The sequence below is a fragment of the Larimichthys crocea genome, chromosome XVII, assembly GCF_000972845.2.
Source record: "Larimichthys crocea isolate SSNF chromosome XVII, L_crocea_2.0, whole genome shotgun sequence".
NCBI lineage: Eukaryota > Metazoa > Chordata > Actinopteri > Sciaenidae > Larimichthys > Larimichthys crocea.
In genome coordinates this window covers 18,023,359-18,044,029 of record NC_040027.1, presented here as the reverse complement: position 1 = coordinate 18,044,029, position 20,671 = coordinate 18,023,359, and the positions used below count along the sequence as shown (strand labels likewise).

General features: G+C 41.7%; 1 protein-coding gene across 3 annotated transcripts in view; it reads left to right on the top strand.

Moving 5' to 3' along the window:
• glis1b (GLIS family zinc finger 1b) overlaps positions 1-20,671 on the top strand; it is a 69,811-nt gene that overhangs the window by 10,741 nt on the left and 38,399 nt on the right. For all 3 annotated transcript variants that reach the window (XM_019270269.2, XM_019270268.2, XM_019270267.2), the window contains 2 exons: positions 16,284-16,476; positions 17,794-19,327. In XM_019270269.2, coding sequence (XP_019125814.2) covers positions 16,284-16,476; positions 17,794-19,327 — 1,727 coding nt within the window. The remainder of the gene's footprint in view (positions 1-16,283; positions 16,477-17,793; positions 19,328-20,671) is intronic.

Genomic DNA, 20,671 nt, shown 5'->3' with positions numbered 1-20,671 from the left:
ATAAACCTTCCCGTAGCAGGAAATGTGTCTTATATATCAGGAGTTATGCAGGACATTTTGAGAAAAATATTTAAGATGAGTGCCTGGCTTTTTCCCCAGTATGTCCTCACTGAAGCTGAGTCACAGATTTAGTAGACCGATAGAGGGAGTGAAGAAAAGAGTGTACGATTTCCCTCTTCTCTCATTTCTGTTTATCTTACTTTTGCCCCTAAAAAGTAAGCTCACAGCACATGTTGACTAATACCGATAAAAAGCCTAATCAGGCACTTTCAGCTCATATCGTAAGTGATCTAATAGGCATGTGTTTGAAAGTTGAAATGAATTAGGCAGCGTCAGAGCCGTGACAGCCAGGTGCTGAGCACTTGGCCCAGTATATCCGAGCCTCCGCCAATTGGAAAATGCTTTACAGAATTTATCTGCACCCTTCTCCCTTGACAAATTATTTTATTGTTCCCACACAGTTGGTTTTCATTTAGTCTTTTGGCTAATGATAGGCTGGGAGCATGTGGTCTATTGTTATTCCTTTATTCAGCATAGATACTCTGACTGGAAGTGTTCACATCTGATAGTACATTCCCATGCAAATAGAAACCAACCAAAACATGACAGACAAAAGGTATACATATGTACACAGATGGTTTGCAGATTAGGAAACTTTAGTATGTAGCGTAAGAAGGACAATCTTGATAATGCTTATTGCTTTGTAAATGCTTTAAGTGCCTCTGTGGCATGACCTTATTGACTGTCTGTCAAACTGGGTAACGTTTTCCTGAAGGGACAACTTCTGTACAATCTCTCCTCAGCGAATTCCAAACTCCCCCCCACCAAAACCTTTAATCACATTATTCAGTGTGTCATGTACCCGGACTAGTATATATGCTGTGTGAGAGCTACAGATCGGAGAGATGGGGAGAGGGTGAAACTCGCCTCACGTCCGAGCCCTGCACTCTGCCTGACCTGAGCTCAGTACAGCAGGACTAGGCCGCTAATCTTTAACAAATGCTGGGAGTCTCCATGACCGGGCCCTCGCTGAGATGGCTTAGTCAAAACAGCCCCGCTGCTCCTGAACACAACCTCAGCCTCTAGCTTAATTCAAACACTGATTAACTAACAAATACCTGCTGCTTGTTCCACAGCATTACACAGCCCGGTGCGTTCTGCAGCGCTCCATGGAGTTTGACAGTGTGTTTGCTGTTCTGCAGAGAATCACACAGGCCTTCTGTGTTTTTGGGATTTGTTGGTATAATGATGCAAGACGTGCAAAGTGAGCAAAAGCATAGCAACACTGCATTGAATGAAGAGGGTTTTATTGTTTAATCTGTCATTATATCTTTCAGGCACAGTGATTTGCTGTCTGAGTTGGAAAAGAACTATATAAATAAAGGTTTAGCATTGTTACTGTGTTGCATTGTGAAAACCTGTGGGATTTTACGTAATGGGATACAAACAAAGAAAAAAAAAAAAACCAAAAACATATTGTATAACAAATTGACATTGTTTTCTTTTCTCCCTTTAAGCGTTTGTTACACTCAAACTGTCATACATTTAATGTGAAAGTAAATCACCAAAATCAGCAAGTATCAATTCACACTGACAACCATAAACCAAACAGCCAAGATCTTTGACTGTCTGACTTGAACTGAAGTTTACGATTAAGACGATAGCTTGTTTGCGTTGCGTCATCACGGCGTCCCCCGCCAACTGAGCTGATGGGTGAAAAGCAACACAAATATTTGTAGCAGATGATGCCGATAGAAGTGATGACAGCTTTTCCAATGTCACTATAGTGTCCTGTTCTTAATAACCCCCCAACCGTTCACACTTAACATGTTTCCAAGAAAGCTCTTTGATTTGAACTTCTGAGCACATTTCCTGCTCGACCTGATCACAGCAGCACCGCCAACACTTGGCGGGCACGACTCTGCCCCTGTCTTCTCATACGCCGTCACTGTTAATGTGAGACTGGCTATATTTTCTGACCTTTTTTTTGGGCTTCTGACAAACACCATGCAGTTCAGGCCTCGTGCCAGGCTCAGGCACAGAGTCTCACTTTGTACATGGAACAGTTTGCACGTCTGACATGTTGAATTAAGCATCACCACTTGTGCTGTAACTCGTAGTTGAGAAATATTGGAATGTTAGGTAGGTATGTTTTCAGTATTAAACCAGACGTTGATGCAGAATATATTCTAAAATTCTGCTAAAGTATGTATAGTTTCTGCAGATACTGTAAATGAATAATTCAAGCTTAGTTTTGAATCATTTGGTGCTTTGATTGTCTCGGCATCCATATCTGATTGGACATAAATGGCAGTGGAGTACTGGCGTCCAGCATAAACTGCAAGTATGCATGTTTTTTTTATTTTATTATTATTATATTATATATTTTTTTGAGAACGATTTGATACACTGGGAACAATAAATCCTCTAACAATTTTTACAATAACACAGTCATTATTCTAAAGAATGCTGCTTTTTATTCCAACCAGAAAAAAACTGGATGTTCAACAGAAACTATAAACTGAATACAATGCATTTCACAAAATGAAGCTTAGCGAGGATGTACTTTAATTTGAGGGATAAAAAAGGCTGCAGTTAAAGGAATATTTAATGTATAACCCCTGAAACCGCAATTCAACTAAAGTCAACGGGACTTGTTAGCCATGTCCTTGATAGCTTCAGCTGTAAATGTAAATGCACAGTTTACCACAGCGCTCACTTTTATAGGGCCAGGCCTGTCATTTGACACGAAAATATGGCCAATCGAGGCCACTGTAAAGATGCCAGTCTTCTACAAGCCTCAAGAGCTCTGAGCCATGAAGGAGTCCAGCGAGAGAGGCAAAGCATCAGTATATGTACACTGCAGCCTGCCAAAGTACACTCATTTAACAACACAAAAAGACTTGCAGTGAGAACCCGCATGTTTATGTTAGGGATGATGTAAAATGGCCAGAATTCATATTTCACATCACATTTCTCTTTTAAGATGGCTTCTCTCAATTTTTAGGTGCAAGGAAACAAACATTTGCATTTCAAAGTTCTTCAAATAAAAATAAATGAAAAGCAAACCCTTTTATGGGTTTGGAGACTATATTGGAAAATAGGTCAGGGGCGAAATGAATATTTTTTATGGTTCGTAAAAGAGCTTCACAATGAATGCCAGGTTATGTGAAAGACTTGACACATGGTACAGGCCAGAGCCCTTCGAGGTTCCCCCTTTATTCAGCCCTTACACTCTCGGGCCAAGAGCAGCCAAACAACACACATGGCAGAAGCCAAAATGATGATGAAGAATGATTTCTTTATTTCTGCTCGTTATCGTCTGATTAGGCTCCTTTTCACCACGGACTCATCCAAAAATCTATCAAGTAATAACCTTCACTTTTTCCGTTTGGGTTTATCACACTCGGGTTGATGTATAATCAACTCAGAACTGGGAAGTGGACTAACTTCAACTATGTGACACTGTATATGCACACACACTGTAAATAAACATGAACTTAAAATATGCCATGTGATACGTATCTACATTTTCTGCATTATTATGGTCACTTTAAAGTGGCAGTACGTAATTTGAGCATACACAATGCAAAACATTCTGCCTCGTGTGACTTCTCTAATGGCAGCAGAAGGAACCGGTTGCCCTGCAAAACCTCAGGCCCTACGAGGCAACAGCATGAGCCCTGTGACCTTTGATTGGCTCTCCTGATACATGCTAGATTTTCTAAAGCCTGCGAACAGAGCCAAGATCAGGCGCAGAAGTCTTTTTTTTTTCCCTCTGACCACTTAAATTACAATATTCTGAAAGGTTATTATAGAATTTTTACCCTATGACAACAGAAAAACTCCAGCGTTCTCCAGCTTTAATAGAAACTTTGTATGTGCACATGATATACATCAACATGCCATATTCAAAAGATATTTTGGGACCTAAATTTGTAAGTAGGATCTCCAGGAATCCACATCAGATGCATCATATGAAAACAATGGTTTTGCTGCCACTCTGTGTGATCATTTAAAATCCATTCTTGGTCTACAAGTGATACATGACTTTGTTGTCCTTTCACGTCATAGTCTTTGTCCTACACGTGTCAGGATACACTGTAAAACTATAAATTCTTGTTAAAGCACCAAATTTAGTCCCACTAACCTACTAAAAACCTGTTTATGTACTGTTTTTAATGTAATTGCATTGTAAATGTTGGGGTTGACCCACAGTCGAACAGCGACAGATTCACACTCCGAGATCGTTTCGACACTGAGACAAAACTCACGTCTCGCTTTGGCCGTTAACCATCGGCTGACTCACGTGGCGAAGGGACGCAGCGAGAGCAGAAATCATAATAAAAGGAATCTTATTACAGTCATTAAACAAGAGAAGGGAAAACACAGGAGAGCTTTAATGCCTGGACATCTAAAATGCCTACGCAGTGAGAATATATTTGCTCATAAAGCCCTTTGATGGTGGCCCTGTCCGTTCCAACACATAGCACTGCTGTCTGTGTAAATAACTGTGTATTGACCTCCCACCGCACAAGATTGAATGTGTTTCCATAGGTGTCATTTGGTACCACTTTGGCTTTTTATAGGCCCCACTGTGCCTTGAGTCCCAGTAACTGTGGGGGCGCAGGAGTCATGCCATCACTGCTCTAACGGTGGGCTCTTCCTGAGGTTGTAGAGAGATGAGAGGTTGACTATGAACTGAAGCCCCCTCCTCCTCATCCTCCTCACAGCAGCATTATGGAGCTCTGTTTGATGTGGAGTGATATATAATGTCTAGTGGACTGTCCATCTCAAGTTACCTAGAGTGCATGTCCCTGTCTCTGTGTGATCTGTGTTTGCATGTGAGTGTGTGTGAGTGTGTGTGTGGTTGTGAGGGGGGGGTGGTGAATGAGGACTCCCCACACAATAAAAGAATGGTATTGCTGACTTCCTTAGGTATGTGTGGTTTGAAACTCAACACAGGTTTGCTCAGTGGGGCCCTCTCGTATTTATTCTGTATATCTATGAAAACCCCAGTACTGTGGTGCCCTCTGAGTCAAGGAGGAGGTCCCTCTCCAGTCTGGGTTATGGTCATTTTCCAGCCAAGTTAATGCCCCTCGGTGGCAAATGTTGACTGCTGAGTAATAGAATATGTTTTGCCCAGTTTTTCACTGTTGGTTTGAATTAGTTACAGAAGATTAAACCATTTTTCTAGGATTGTCAAAAGTGTCAGCAACAACAAAACCTTGGTTTTAAAAGTCATACAAAAAGGTTTTTTTTTACTTTTTTATTTGTGAACTTGCAATTAAATACAGTGTCAATTTTTTTTTACTTTAGGGATCTTCCTTATTTCAAGAGGAAGATCACTTTTTTGAAAACCTGTCATGACCAAACCGCAGTGCATCATCAGAAAATGATCACCACAGTTAAATCTCTTCATGTAGTCGGGCATTGTTATAAAGTACTTTCTCTCGTGTGATGCCCCTCTCTGTAAGATAACATTTGTTTTAAAGATACGCAGAAGGATTTAGTCCCTTATGTTTGAGCAGATCAGCTTACTTTGTGTGCTGAAATGTAAGGGTTTAGAAACCAGTGACATGAAACAACATCAATAATCAAATCAAAATAAAAGCTTCCCCTCTGTGCCTCCGCTGTCAAAGCAAATTGTGGGCTTTTGAAAAACTCATTTTCCTCAAAGAGCTCCATTTTGGGGGTGAGTTAACCCCTAATCATCCTGACTAGCTAATATTCATTGTGGACACTGCGGAGACGCATTGGCCTCAACTTTTAACCGGAAACTTCAAAAGCCAAAGCAATTACTATGCATGCTTTGAACATATCCTTTTCACAAAGTAACATTCCATTATTCTTCCTGCACTAAAACAACAAAAAGTAACAAAGAAGTAGGAAGTGAAATTGGATTCCTCTTTTGGTTCCCAAAACATCTGGTTTGGCCCTTGTTTTAAACAACTAGCATCCCCTCTGAGAATAACAGAAGGTTATGTGCACTGTGTGTAGGTAACAAAATAATCATTTTCAAATGTTTCTCCATTCAAATGTGATCTAATTACCAACTTAAATTCAACCTCTCAGTTAGACCACCGACCATCAAGGGAATTTTCCTACAGTCGTTTCCCTAACTATTCATTTATTTCTCCCCCACTGCTGCCTCTAAACCATTAAAAATATACAGTAATTGCTGCAAATTGATCACTTGTTTTACAGAAGTCACATAAATCTCCAGTCTTGTCAAACTGTAATCGATGGCAGGAGGTGGTGCTGGGCAAGAAGAAGAAGAGAGAATATCTGTCACACCGGGCCTTGATGCGTCTGCTACAAGGAGATACTCTCATGTTCTGTGGTTGAGCTTGGCCACTGTCATTTCCGAGGAATTTCCTGCCATCTGTGTTCAATCGAATTCTCTCACAGATTTGGGATTGCTTGTAAATATTGGGTGCTGACTGAAGAGAACTAAAGGAGTACTGTGAGTTTTGTACCAACAGGATCTCGAACCAAAAAGGAACAGGACGTTGGTGGAAGGATGCACTAACAAAGCCTTATTAATGGGGGCTATAGCAAGGCAACGTAATATCTGGCTGCTCTGGGAAGACGTGTCTACCAACGCTGTGTTGTTTTTTGCCCGATTTTTCGTAAAGCTATTTGCCTGATTGCAGGATGGCAATGATGGTTGGTCGGTCCATCATTTTGGTTCAAATTGCAGGATCTCAACAAGCATTGGTCACCATTAAATTATGAGAGATCCCCTGACTTTTTACTAAGATATATCAACATCTACTGGTTGGATTTTACATTTCGTTATTCCATTTGCTTTTTTTAAGAAATTAAAAAAATATGCTGTCATGGGTCACTTTTGTTTCTGTGTCACATAGAATATAATTCAACACAAGAATCAAGCCCTCATTACAACCGACAAAAGTTATTTTCCTAACCCAGCTGTTCTCAGCAGTACAGATTTATTGTGCTATTATAGCAATTTTGACAAATAGAAGGCCACGCTGATATTTGACAAATGGATCTGATTTCACTACAGTTTCAGAGGGACGTCTGCTGTGTTTTGATATGAATTTAGTGGGCACACGGACAAACTGAGGCTTATTGTTCAGAGGGGGGAAAACGCAGTTTCTGCACTAAGTCGCTGTGTTTATTTTTTTTTACAGCAGATTTATACACACTGGTTATTCTCATGAGTGAACACACACACAGACAAAAACACAGACACTCTAACGTATTTAAAACATTTCAAAATAAACAGTGATTAAAAATGTTTTAAAGTACTATTTATGTTTAGTTGTTGCAGGAAATAACTTTATTCTGTTGAGTGTGTACCAGTCTCACCTTCGACACTTTCTTTAAGGGTGTGGTGCGTCCAGTGCTCGTCAGTCCGGCTGCTTTACTTTGCCAGTATTTACTGCCGCCACCCAACACAGAGCAGCCTCTTGTCTGGCTTTGAAGCGCCTCCTGATCCCATGCCGAGGTTTCAGCACTGTTGGCAGGGCTCCGAAGCCGTGTTGTTCACCAGCCTCATAAAGGTGTCTGTCACTAGGCCAGATGTCCCTGTCACGTCTGCTGGCCAAGTGCATCACGTCTTGTCAGTTTGCGGCTCTATCAAGTCAGTCCATGGACCTGGCTGATGCTTTGTGCACTGTTTCGCCTTCACAATTATGTGGCTTTTCAGTCAAATTATACGATGGGGTTTGGCTGAGCACTCCTTGTAAAACTTGTGATTGTCTGTGATTAATCCTGGCAGTGTGCAGATTTTGTGGGCAAATCTTGTTATGATAGTGATTGTCAGGATAGAATTGTGGCTACTAGTGGCTTTAAAGTGGTTTGTTGACTATGCACATTTTTGCTATATTAACAAATGTTCTAAAAGAGTTTGACTTAAAGATAGAGGATATGCTTATTTTTGTGATAATCAATCATTGCTGTGTGTTTTTTTTTTTTTATGGTTCTTCCCAGAGGTCAATGTGCAAACAATGACTGAGTATTATGAGGCATTTTCCCTGGGTTTCCTGGTGATTATGTCTGGGGTTCTTTATGCTGAGCTCTGTTATTTTTCTGTCCAGATATCGTCATATGGATATTGTTTCTTATGCTAATTCAGTCTGTGCTGTTGATTCTGATCATCTCACTGTTATAGCTGTTGAAATGTTACATCACTTTTTATGCTGCGAGTTTAGAATGGAAATCTTTATATTACGTTTGTAGCATAGAGAAGCAAAATTATACACCAGTCCCTTAGGGTACGCACCCAGTAGCTAGTTTATTAGGTTCACCCAACAAAGAATGGTAAGTGTAAATATTAGAAACCTCTTAGTACAATGTAATGTAATTTAAACAGCACCACAAACTGCAGCCTCCGATATCAGCAGATGTTCTGTTAAAACACACTATCAGTTATTGCATCAAAAGCTCTCTCATTAAATTTGAGTGGGAAAATGTTTGCAGTCCAAGGAAACAAAGCTGATAATGCGTTAGAGACCAGTCTGAAATTATGACTTTTACATCCAAACCAAATATTATGTAACTTCTGATTAACAGATTTGATGTTAAATCACATTAAGTTTTCTCTGAGGTCACACTTTCTCCCATTAATGTGAATCACCTGTGCTGATAAATTAGTTCTCATGAGGGATGGCCCGGAGGGCACGACCAGTGACAAGGTGCTACCACCAGGTGGTGACATGTACAAGTTTAAGGTTTTAATTATGTTAATCAGGGAGGACAGCAGAGAGAATGATTGGCTGTGACGGGTTTGTAGGAGGTTGTGGGAAGTGATCAGGAATGAGCTCAGCCATTCAGTGCATCTTTCTCTGTCGGAGTTCAGTGTGAGTGTGTTATGTGTGTATGTGTGAGAGAGAGAAAAAAAAGAGAGAGAGAGGTGTGTGTGTGTGTGTGTGTGTGTGTGTGTGTGTGTGTGTCATATAATCCCACAACATTTTCTCCTGTGTTTGGGTATTGACTTACAGCGGCCTCGCTTTAAGCCATGTGGTAAAGTGGTTGGTCTTTGGGACTCGGCGGGCACCAAGCCTGGCACTGGGATAGGGTGGGTGGAGTAAATTGATGGGGTTGGGGATGGGAGGGTTGTTGGCTGCCAACTATTTGTTTGTGTTCATGACTGCGGTTTGCACTACACCATTTGAAGAGCCTGGTATTATGAGGACGCCTGCTTCCCACAACATGTGCCCTCTTCTCTAAAAGGCAGGAGAGCTAATCATTTACCGACCACTGAATTCATCAGGGTGACTTAAATCTTTGTAGCCACTTATGAACAACCAGATGTATCCACAAACAGGTCTGCTTGGATGGTTGGGTCCATTGCTGTTTCTCAGTTGTTATATATGCTATTATGATTTTTTTCTTTTGTACACAGGCTTCCAGCTGGATGCTTCTGCAGCCACTTTTGTATTTTACTTTCTAGCTAATCTGAGGTTTTTTGTGTGACCAAGTTAACTATGAAGATACCTGGTTGAGAGCATCTAAAATGAGCTAGAACAAATTGATTTTATCCTCATGAAAGTTCTCATGTCTGCTGGTACTTGTAATCCTGCAACAAAAACACTGACATTTCTGTGCTCCAGCAGTAATTTAATAGAGTTTTTCTTCCCTCGCTCTGCACCTGCTTTAAGAGGAGCTTTCTCCATAGACATTGTTATTTTTCATTTACTTGTGCCCCCAGGTTTTTCAATCATACATCTATTACTAAACAAACAAATAAGTTCCGGGCCTATGCCGCAGACACAAATATAGACATGAGTTATGAGATTCAGAGAAGCCGGGAAAAGGCTTTGGACTCTAATACACAACATCTGCACCGGACAAGACGCACAACCAGAGCGTCCCTCTACAAAGTCCCGCTACCTGCTGTTGCACACTTGCATCTGTTGACTTGTCTCATGTTGAAAGAGTGTAAGGGGAGGGGGGAGAACGATGGCAGGTGGGGGTGTTGGGGCAGACAGGAATAAAATGATCATTATTAACTGTTTAAGTGCTGAATGTTATGATTTATGGAACCAAAGTGGGGCCAGTTGAGGTGTCACATTGGATTTCCAGAGGCATCTGTCTTGCGGTTTTGGCAGCTTGTTGTACCTTGGGTTCAGATGTTTGCATCACACTCCTGACATCCAGTTTCTCTCTCCAACACACCCCCACTCCCACTCCCCAACAGCCTCCTCCTGCTTTAAGTACAGTACACCTCTGATCGCTCCCCTTTCCTCTCCTTAAACCATCTATCCATCTGCACATCTGCTTTTCATTGAGGCCTGCATGTCTCTGAAGACTTGAACGCATTAAACGCTGGCACAAGCACAGTCTCACTCTGGCACTTAACACAACGCTTAGGTGACTTAAAAGGGAGAGGCGAGAATTATAGAAAATGAAGTGTCACCGAAATAAAAAATCGCCCCAGATTACCACCAATTACACTTAATAATGCTGTCCAGACCATCTGCTGATCAGATGGAGGACTGGTATTGTCTGTGGAGAAATAATGATACCAGAGAATGCGAGAACCAGAGAGATTCATTGAGAGAGACAGCAACATAGACTTTCAACTATGTGATGATGTGGTTTGATCTTTTCAGTACTGTATAGAGTGGAATGCTTTGTATGGTAATGCAGTCATAACTGCGTATCTTGGGATAATAGCTATGTTGTTTCAGAGGAATTAAGTTCTGCTAGATTGGAGACATGTGTCTGCTTTGCTTTATTAGTCATTTATTAGTCACTGAGGTCAGGGGAGAGTTTTTTAGCCAAGGCACAACACTGCTGAACTTGAACATGACTCTGATCATCAGCCCCTGAGGCAGCCTGAAGAGGTGTACAATTACAGCGAACCCTAACTGGCCATGATCCCCAATGTGAAATTCATCCAGTATGTGAAGCGTGTTCAACAATCAATGTAATCACCGTCACAGTGACCGCAACCTTCCACTAAAGAGTGAGTCGTGCTCTAATTATCAGAATTATCGAGTCTGCATTCATTCATTGTTCCTGTCTATTGTCTTATTTTTCAGCCTCCATGGCCACAGTGGCTGCATTAATCAGCAGGAGACGGATTAGAAAGCACTTTCCACTCACGTTCATGATGCATCTGAGTTTTTACGGTTTTGTGCGCCATGTTCCCAAGGGATTTTGACAAGAAGGAAGCATGACAAATGGATGACATCAGGGGAGGCGTGTTGCTGGGTGATTGGAACCTCATTTTTCTCCACAAACTCAGCCAAAAAATAATCATACATGTCCCAAAACAAGTTCTTGAATAACCATGTTTATCCCTTTATAATTACACTCTTGTAGGAAGCATTAATTTTTGTATTCATGTGCAATGGAGCATACAAACTGGCATACTGGTCCTTTAATTTAACTTCTCCGCTTATACGTCTCAGTGAGCTCCTCAGTTTACCGTCATCCTGCAGTGATGCTCACTGAAAGGAACGTGCTACTTAAATTATACAGGAGAGGAGGCAGAGTGAGTGAATAGATACCATGTGATGACATTTATGGAACGGAACATACCACTTTAGATGTAACAGAGTATTATTAGACACCGTGTTATCAGCATGAATTGTTTCTTGTTCACAGTCTTCGTTCCAAAGTGAATTTTTTTTAGGCCGGATAACAATAGAGTCCTTATTTGTGCCTGCGTCTTTAGTTGGCAATGCTGACATCAGTGGCTCTTTGTGAGGATGAGCCAGCACATCTGTACATGGTCTCTGTACTGAACACAACATTTGCCCCTGGTGCTTTTGGCACTGTCGTACCTCTTTCTTTCTCTGTCTTTCTTTCTGCCCCTGCGTCCCTGATCTCACGCCCTTACAGCGTCATTCCTAATTGGGCCTGAATGCTTACAACTGTGTATATCAGAAGAGCATCCCACCCTGCTTGTTCCAAGGTGTTCACTAGAACTTGGACACGATACTGAACTAAATCTCCATAGATAATCTGCTGCGATTAACTGTAAATGCAAGGATTTTTTTTTTAAATTACTGTGCCCACAGATTGAGATCAACTTGTGCCCTGTGGAGTTTTCGTGTCCACAAACCAAAGTTATATAATTCATTGTTTCTTTCCCATGTATCTTTCTTATCATCTATGTAATGGAGATTTTAAAAAATCTGTATCTTTTACATCTATATTTGTATGAGAGCGCTCTTCTTCTTCTTCTAATTTCTGGGCATATTGCTTTGCACGTTACTGCCACCAACTGCTGACAAGTGAAATAGCATGAAACCGACGGTAGGAACGAGTACCGTGTCGCCATGAGCTTGTGCACGTGAATGATAGTAACAAAACAGGGACCCACTTGTGAAAACATTACTCCATGGCGTTACTAACGGTCTAAAACCACAAAGTACTTTAGCATTTTTGTTTGTTGATTATAACAGTGAATTACACAGGGATATTTTTTAACAGTTTTTCCACAGACCATAACATGGAAAAATTCAAAACCAGAGCCAAAGGAATTTAAAGTATGATGAACACACAGCTGTTTTGCTCAACAGACCACCCATGAACACATTTAAAAGAATAATGGTCATCTCTCTCACACAGTCACTTGCTCATTCATTCACACAAACACACACACTCACACTCTCTCTCTCTCTGACTCTTTCCTTTTCTGTTACTGTTGCTGGATGGTCTTACATTTCACCTCAGTCCCTGATGCTCTCTCTGGCTTCCATCTCCTGATCAAACTAGGCTCTAACACACAATGAAATGTTCAGCGTTGAACTACCATGGCACATTCAATATAAACTGAATTTACTGTTGGGTCTCATCCAATCCACCATATGTTGAGTAGCCTAGTTTCCCCAACCTGAGCATGACTGATTCTGTTAATGTAGCAAAGCTCTAAATCAGTGGTGCGCTAACTTTCTGCAGCAGGGGGATCGAGACCGTTAACACTCATTTAACACTCTGACTTTAATGTCCTGGAGACACTCAGAAAGTGTCTCTAAGATGGAGACACTTTAGTCCACTTGAGCATGATGTAACTCTCTTCCCGAATGTTAGACACGCATGTCTTTTTTTTTTAGATCTTTTTGGAAGTACTACTACCTGTTTGTGTTTGAACAAGTAAATTAAAGCCATACAACAAAGGCTTGTGACAATCACTGTCTTTGTCCAGACCAGTTCAGTTGATGATTTTGCTACAAATTGTCACGCAAGATGTAATTAAAACCCATGTGAAAGTCAGATGTTCACAGGAGGTAAAACATCCAGATGTGTTTGCAACTTCCTAGGAGAGAACAAAACAAGACAAAAACATCTTACAAACAAATGGGATTTTAAAGATGCTGTAGTTTGTTCCACATGGTGGCTCCAAATGGCAGGTAGAGATACTTTGAAAATCCAGAAATGAATAATGTTACCTCTTCGCTTTGCCTCGTTCTTGCCACCTGAAGTCGATGTAGTTTGCCTGAACAACGTGGTGGTCTATTGATCCACCACCCTAACTAGAACTTTGTACATGTTCACTAAGAGCATGTATACCATAGTATTAATGAGGAGACCAGATATGACTGATGAGCATTATTTGAAAATTTTCAAAAGTAGTGCCGATACGATACCCGACTTTTATCAGTACAATGTTTGTGAAGTATTTTTCTACATAGCCTTTTTTCAAAATGGAACAAAAAGAAATAGTTCCTGCATTGTATGCTGTCTGAACACAAGCAGCTACACAAGATAGATGGATATATAATAAAATTGTCTAAAACTGGAAACATTTTCATTTTAATCTGGAACTATCTGATCATAGAATAAGTAAACAAGATTATGAATCTGACAGATTTTGTTTTTGCAGTTGGTTTTATGGACACATTTCAGGTGTCGGTGCCAAAAAAGTGTTCAGGTTCAATAGCCAACATTTATTATAAGTTTAATGTTTTGAAAAAGACATACAAAACCAAGCTCGTGTAACTTCCATTCAGTGATTTCTGGCAGTGAGGACTCCTTGAAATAACATTTCCAAGAAAATCATTTGTTGTATTATCAGTCTATTTTAGTAAAATATTTTGCAGACAGGTAATCAGTATTCTGGGATCTTCTCTGTCTTTTCTCTGTGTCTAACTCATTCACATGGTGGACTTTTCTTGGCAAACATTCACACTGTATTGTGGAACAGAGCAGTACGCTTTAAAAGAGCATTATCTCATAAGTTGTGTTACCCGGCTGCCTGATGTGGATCTGTGTTTTATATGGTGGTGACTATGATATGTGGGAGAGAGCATGTGCATTCAGTCAAGGCCTCATTGACCGAGTGCCAGTCCATCGAGTGCTTTATGATGACAGTGTTTTTATTTGGTTGTTTTGTCTTTTTCTGTGCATGCATACAGACAATCAAGACCTTATTAAAAGATCTCTGATGATGTTAGTCATCTCTATACTGACTCATGTCACTTCTGGCCATCCTGATTAAATTACTACTGACTTGAGGCAGGGAAACACTTGGCGTCACGTCAGTGGGCCTTGAAACTTTCATACAGAAACACAGTTGTATATGCTCAGCCAATGAGCACTAAAAAAAAAGGAGAAGTGAAAACAAAAAAAAACAAAAAAACAGAACAATCCAGGATTTGGTAAACAGAACGATTTGTATTGCCTGAAAACAGACCAGAGCTGAAAGACATCTTGCCTTCTGTTAACGGCTTTGAGTGAAACCAGCGTTGTTCCTACGGTCCCCTGGTGATACTGGGCCGTTTGCATTGCTCGCTTGGCCTTTTCTCCACTTCTTTGTGTTTTCGCTGTGACCCGTGACAAGACAAATGCAGAGGAGACTAATGATACATCAACTGTAGGAGGGATATGTGAAAAGATGTGCCTTAAACTGAGGATAACATGGCTCACAAAGTTCCCTTGTTTTCTCTTGTCTTTTGTTCGTCCTTGTAACCTTTTTCCCATATTCCAAAACACTTCCTTTCTTTCTTCTACTGTTTACTCTCCCTCTCCATCTGTTACTCATGTTGTAATATCTTTCTCCTTTGTTAGTCTTTTTTCATTTTTCAGCTGTAGCCCAAATCCTTAGTTTTGCTCAATATTTCCCTCACTATTTGGACATTTAGTTCATTTTTGCGTTATATCTTTTTCATTAGTTTCCAGTAACTTTTAATGTTTTCTCAAATGTGTTTGGGTGACTTTATTAATAATAGCTCATGGTGTGTGATAACACTGTCAATAACATCGTTAGGAGAAAATTGAATTTGAGAAATTGAGTTAGGAAAGTTGGAACAGGGGACACGTGGCCGCCTACACATGAGTGTGTGGGGATATCGGCTTACCCTTCACAAATATTTCCTCATACACCGAGGCCCTCCCTTTCATCTGTCTCCTTCCTATTTTTATTATCTTTTCAGTCATATTCATAAAACATTTCTTTCTTATCAGATAGTCATGCTGGAATGCTAAAAATGATGTTAAAATATGCTTAGTTTTATAGGGCTTGAGGAATAAAACACACTAAATGATTAAATAGTATATTTTAATTGAGTAAAACCTTTTTTTTCCCGTGAATTTATTTCTTATAAATTATTCCTCCACCACAGTTTCTTTTGTTTTCTGCATTTGAGTGCATGGATAGACATAAAACCATAAATCACTGAAGAGTCATCTTTAAATATCTAATGCAAGTCCAGCTGTTAACACTTCTAGATTAAATAACTGACACCACACTTTAATATGTTTTTATTTTTTATTTTCTAAAATTAATAACCTAATCTTCTAATTAAAAATAAAATGACAGAGACTTTAATTAATTAATGAGGTCACCATTTCCACAAATGGGTTGATTGTGTAACTTTATAACAACTGATTGTAAACTTAAAGGGACAGTATGTAATTTACGGTTGCAGTTTTACTGGCTCGATCCTCCAGACACATTAATTTGAGTTAGTTTATTTTTCCAATATGGACGCATCGCCATTCGGAATACATTCCTCAATTACTCCAGCAATAATATTTGGCAATAAATCTCTCCAGCATTATTCTCACTGTCACCAGTTGGACTTTTCCAAGAGCACTCCATATATCAGTGCATACTACAGTTGTGGCAGCCAGCAGTTATTCCTCAAGAGAATATTCATAATCTAATAGGATTTCAACATGTCAGTAACGGCATGGATCCCAGTATAAACTGGTTGTTCTTCCAGGGCAGTCAGCAGATCACTTCCAATCTGCTTATCTAGGTTTTAATTCAAGAGTGACGTTGGGTCACTGCTTTAAAAACAACACAAATCTTTCACGCATCAATGATTTAGCCAGTTCTCCTGCTCTTCTTTCAGTGAATGGTGCCTACTGCTCAGAGAAGGATGTAGAAGCTGAGCTGGGTGACGCTGAGGGTGCCCTGATGCGATGTGGGCAGAGCTTGCCGCTGCTGGTAGAGGGTCATTTAGGGGGGCTTTATACCCAGAGCCTCCATTGTGACAGACCTACAGCTGACCTCCTTCTGCAGGACAACCCTCACCAAGATTCAAGGTAAACTGTCTCTATCGTTGCTGTTTTAAAATGGTTTTGTTCCAGTACTGAATGTTTCCTGTTGGGTATAGTATTACTAACAATTTACAGGTACAATCTGTTTTTCATTATCTTTGCTATTGTGTATCAGATGCACACATATGTAGCTGGAAAGCTTTACCCAGGCTCATAAAACACACTGGAGGGGTCCAAAGTACAACATTTATGTTACACTAATGTGATTCTTCTGTTGTGTAACCTTTGACTACTGTTGGTCAAGTCAGACAGAATTCCCAGTGAAGTTCTCTGTTGTAGTTTTTGTCCTCCTTCTTGACCCCCCTCTGTTCTTTTCCTCTGTTCTCAGTCATCTGACGAAAAAGTGCTTCTGGACAGACATTCGCTCCTCTCATATTGTCTCTCAATATTTCCACTACAGCCAAACAGGAAATGGCACTCCTGAATAGGATGAGAGAGGGGGGTTCAAGTCTTTATTAACAACAACGATGACAAAGCCTGCCAGTGGCACTCTCCAATCCTAGGTAGCGTTAGCTCTGTTTTTTCCCCCAATGGGCTCAAGGGAAGGGACAAAGACGATTCCTTCATGAGACAGCCCCGGAGAAAAGAGAGCTCTTCTCACATCACTCAGGGGCTTTGGACAAAATCCATAATGAGCCAACTGACAGGAATGATTATGTAGGAGATCACAGCAACGCATGGAGAAATCTGACCTGGGTTCCCCATTCAGCAGGGCAAAGATTCCCACCATAATACACAGTATTGTAAACGGTGACCCTTCATAGGGTGCAATTATGCCACCAAAACAGGTGACTCCCTATTTATCCCAATCTTGGGTTGGGTTTAACCCCTTTGTGTCATCAAAGCCTGTCAGATGGACACACTAGCCCATGGCCTCTCGGTCTCAGTAGCCATCCATCCCTCCCCCTCTCTCTATTCTTAGTCATAAATGCCCATTCATATCCTCTCTCTACCAGAAGATCCTGTTTCATTTATTCATAAAAAAAATCTTTGGCTCATCAGCAGTGGATACTACCTGGTGTCCAACGTCACCTTATGTCGCTCATCATGTCCTTTACATTGTTAGTGTTTGTCCGATATGGTCATTACAATGGATGAGAGACTTTGTTGAAATATTTTAGGTCATTGGGATTCATTCAACATTTTTATGTAAACTGAGAGAATGATTGGAGGAGGAAGGGGTAAGTGGGAGGCTAAACTCTGACAGTGCTGCTGGTGGGAAGGATCAATCAGCCAGTATCTGTCATCAGCCTGTGAGCTAATAGTGCTCATATTGCTCTCTGTGTCTTTTTCTTCTTGCAGATCCTCCTCCGGCTTCCAGAGGACCCTGCCGGGGGCCTCACCCGGCCTGGGCTGCGGCAGTGCCAACAGGTCTCACTCCTCTCTCCCTTACCCAATCAAACAAGAGAACTCAATGGGTTACAAGATCTCCAACACGGCGTCTGAGGTCCATAGTACGTTTCAGAACTGTAGGGCAGGCCAGGTTTTGGGGGTCGAGATAGTTGGAGCGCCGCACATTAGCAACAACGGTAGTGGCGTATGCACAGTGAGCTGTGTAGGTACTGCTGTGTCAGGGGACGCAGTGCAACCGTTTAATAATGAAGACGGCTCCTCCCCGTTGGCTTTGTCCCCAACCAGCTCCCGTCATTCAGCGCGGCTGCTCAGTGCTAGCAGTCTGAAGAGACGCTGCCTGTCCCTGGCCTCACAGTCCACCGCCGCTGCTGGCAGCGTTGCTGCCACAGGTTCCCCATCAGCTACTGGCGCTGCTTCCGAGGAGATCAATATCACCGCCATCATCTGCTCTTCCTCCCAGATGTCGATGGTTGCCTGCGTCAACGGGTTCCGCACTAACCTTTCGCCCAGCCACACCAGCAGTGCCGGCTTCTCCTCCTCTTCCTCCTCCTCTTCTACTTCCCCACCCTCTAACTCCTGCTCACGGGAAGCCACCCAGAGGCCCCCACCTCACGGTAGCCCCCAGCAGGCCACGCTACAGGAGAGCTGTCAGCTATCCTCACCTGCCACCTGCCTGCTGTCCCTTTCCTCCTCCTCCTCCTCCTCGTCCACCTCTTCAGTGTCATCAGTGGAGCCGGAGCAGGGCCAGGGGCAGAGCCAGGGGCTGTGTGAGGAGCAGGGCTCCATGCTGCAGGGGCGTGGGGCTGGAGGAGCAGCTGGGGGAGGTGTGGGAGGAGGAGGTGGCGGCTCAGACGGGTTGGGGTTATTGATGAGTGGGGGCATGATGTCTGGGATGCTGCATCCGGGGCCTGAAGCTGGGGCTCTCCTGGACGGGGGCCAAAGATCAGGGGCTACCCTCAAGCAGGAGCCCCTGGATGATTTTTCTCCCAGTGAAGACGAACTCTTTCAGCACCACTATCATCATCACCATCACTTAAGTGGCCGTAGCGGGCACCTTCGTCACCCTCACCACCCCTCTCGCCCTGCTATGCCTCCGCCCTACCACCTGCACCAATACGTGGGTCCCAGTCCTGGGGGCCTGCTGCACCACCAGAGCCAGCAAACAGCACCAACCTCTTCCCTGGGACTCAAACCGACCTCTGGAGGCCCTCCTGGGTCTCACACAGCACCAGAGCGGGAAGAAGTCGGAGGAGGAGCGCTGGCCGATAAGCAGGTGTGTCGCTGGATTGACTGCAGCGCTGCGTACGAGCAACAGGAGGAGCTTGTGAGGCACATTGAAAAGGTCCACATTGACCAGCGCAAAGGTGAGGACTTCACCTGTTTCTGGGCTGGCTGCATTCGGCGCTACAAGCCCTTCAACGCTCGCTACAAGCTGCTCATTCACATGAGAGTGCACTCCGGAGAGAAACCTAACAAGTGTATGGTGAGTCATCATAATTCTGAATGATTATCCATCAAACACCGGCCAGACCCCACAAAACATTCACCAGTGGTCGGTTATATACACCACACATATATCCAAATATTGTTGAAAATCCCCTCATAGTCAGCTGTCTTACTTTTAGACAGTTCTGCTTCTTTTTTGAAAGTATTAGGTTGTATTTATTGATTTAAAATGAGTCTAGTTTGTCCCATAATTGCAACCATCTGTTTGAAAATGTTTTTTTGTTTAAATTAAATACAAGCACATATTTCTCAGTAACACAGTCCCTCAAGATGATTTTTCCCTCAACAAGATACACATCCATTTTGTCCAAAAACAAGACTGGACTTGCTTCACTGCTGATTACTTTTCAACATAAACTTTTATTTCGTTTTGGTTGAGAAACAGTTATGATTGTAATTCCTGTATTTTTAGTGGAACACGTAAAAAAAAAAAAAAAAAGAAACGTTTTTTTTTTTCCACTAAAGATGTGAGCTGCATGTAAGAGCAGCACTACCTTGTCAGTATAAATAGATTTGTGGTTGTATTCTTTACAGGTAAGGCTCCGATTGCACAAGTCAACATACTAATCAATGTCAAGCTGTCACTCCCCAGCGTCCCTTAGCAAATGGAAAAAGCCCTGCAACCTTAAGAATGATTTAGTCCAAATACACAATTAGTCCACAATTTGCGTAGGGTGAAGCCATGTTTATTTTCACGAGCACTCTGTTTTTTGAGAAGGGATTCAGATCATGAAAAGCCAACACATATGGTTAACATAACCAAACAATGCCTACACTTGATCCTTTTAAATGGGAGCTTTAAATGTTTAGCTGTCCCACAAGTATTAAGTGAATTGGCTTCATATCCAAGCCAAACATGAAGAGAAATGTAGTAGTCTGGAAAAGGGAGCCACAGAGGGATAGTCGGTAACATTTGCTAGTCTTGCTCAATTCACGGCTTCACCCAAAGCCCCTGTCAGAAGTGGTCCTCTTCAAGCTCGGGAACCCATCCAAATCCTAATTATTGAAAAACTGAGTCTGCAATATTGCTACAGCACCTGTTTTGTCTCAAGGCCTTTTTTTTTTTCTTAAAAGAAAAACAATCCAGATCTTGTTTATTTTTCTAAATAACAGTGGCTTGTAAAATTAGCTGAGGTGAGGGCCTGTTAATAGAAAGTTGTGTTTTATGGCAGTTTTCGGCAGAGTTGGACACAAAATTCATGTTGATTCTGACTGATTCTGATACTTGTTAGTGCACATTTGAGCTGGATGTTAATTGAAGCCAAAAAGACACAAACTCAACTGTAGCTGCTGTTCTCTCTGCTTTTCTTTAGTGTTTTTG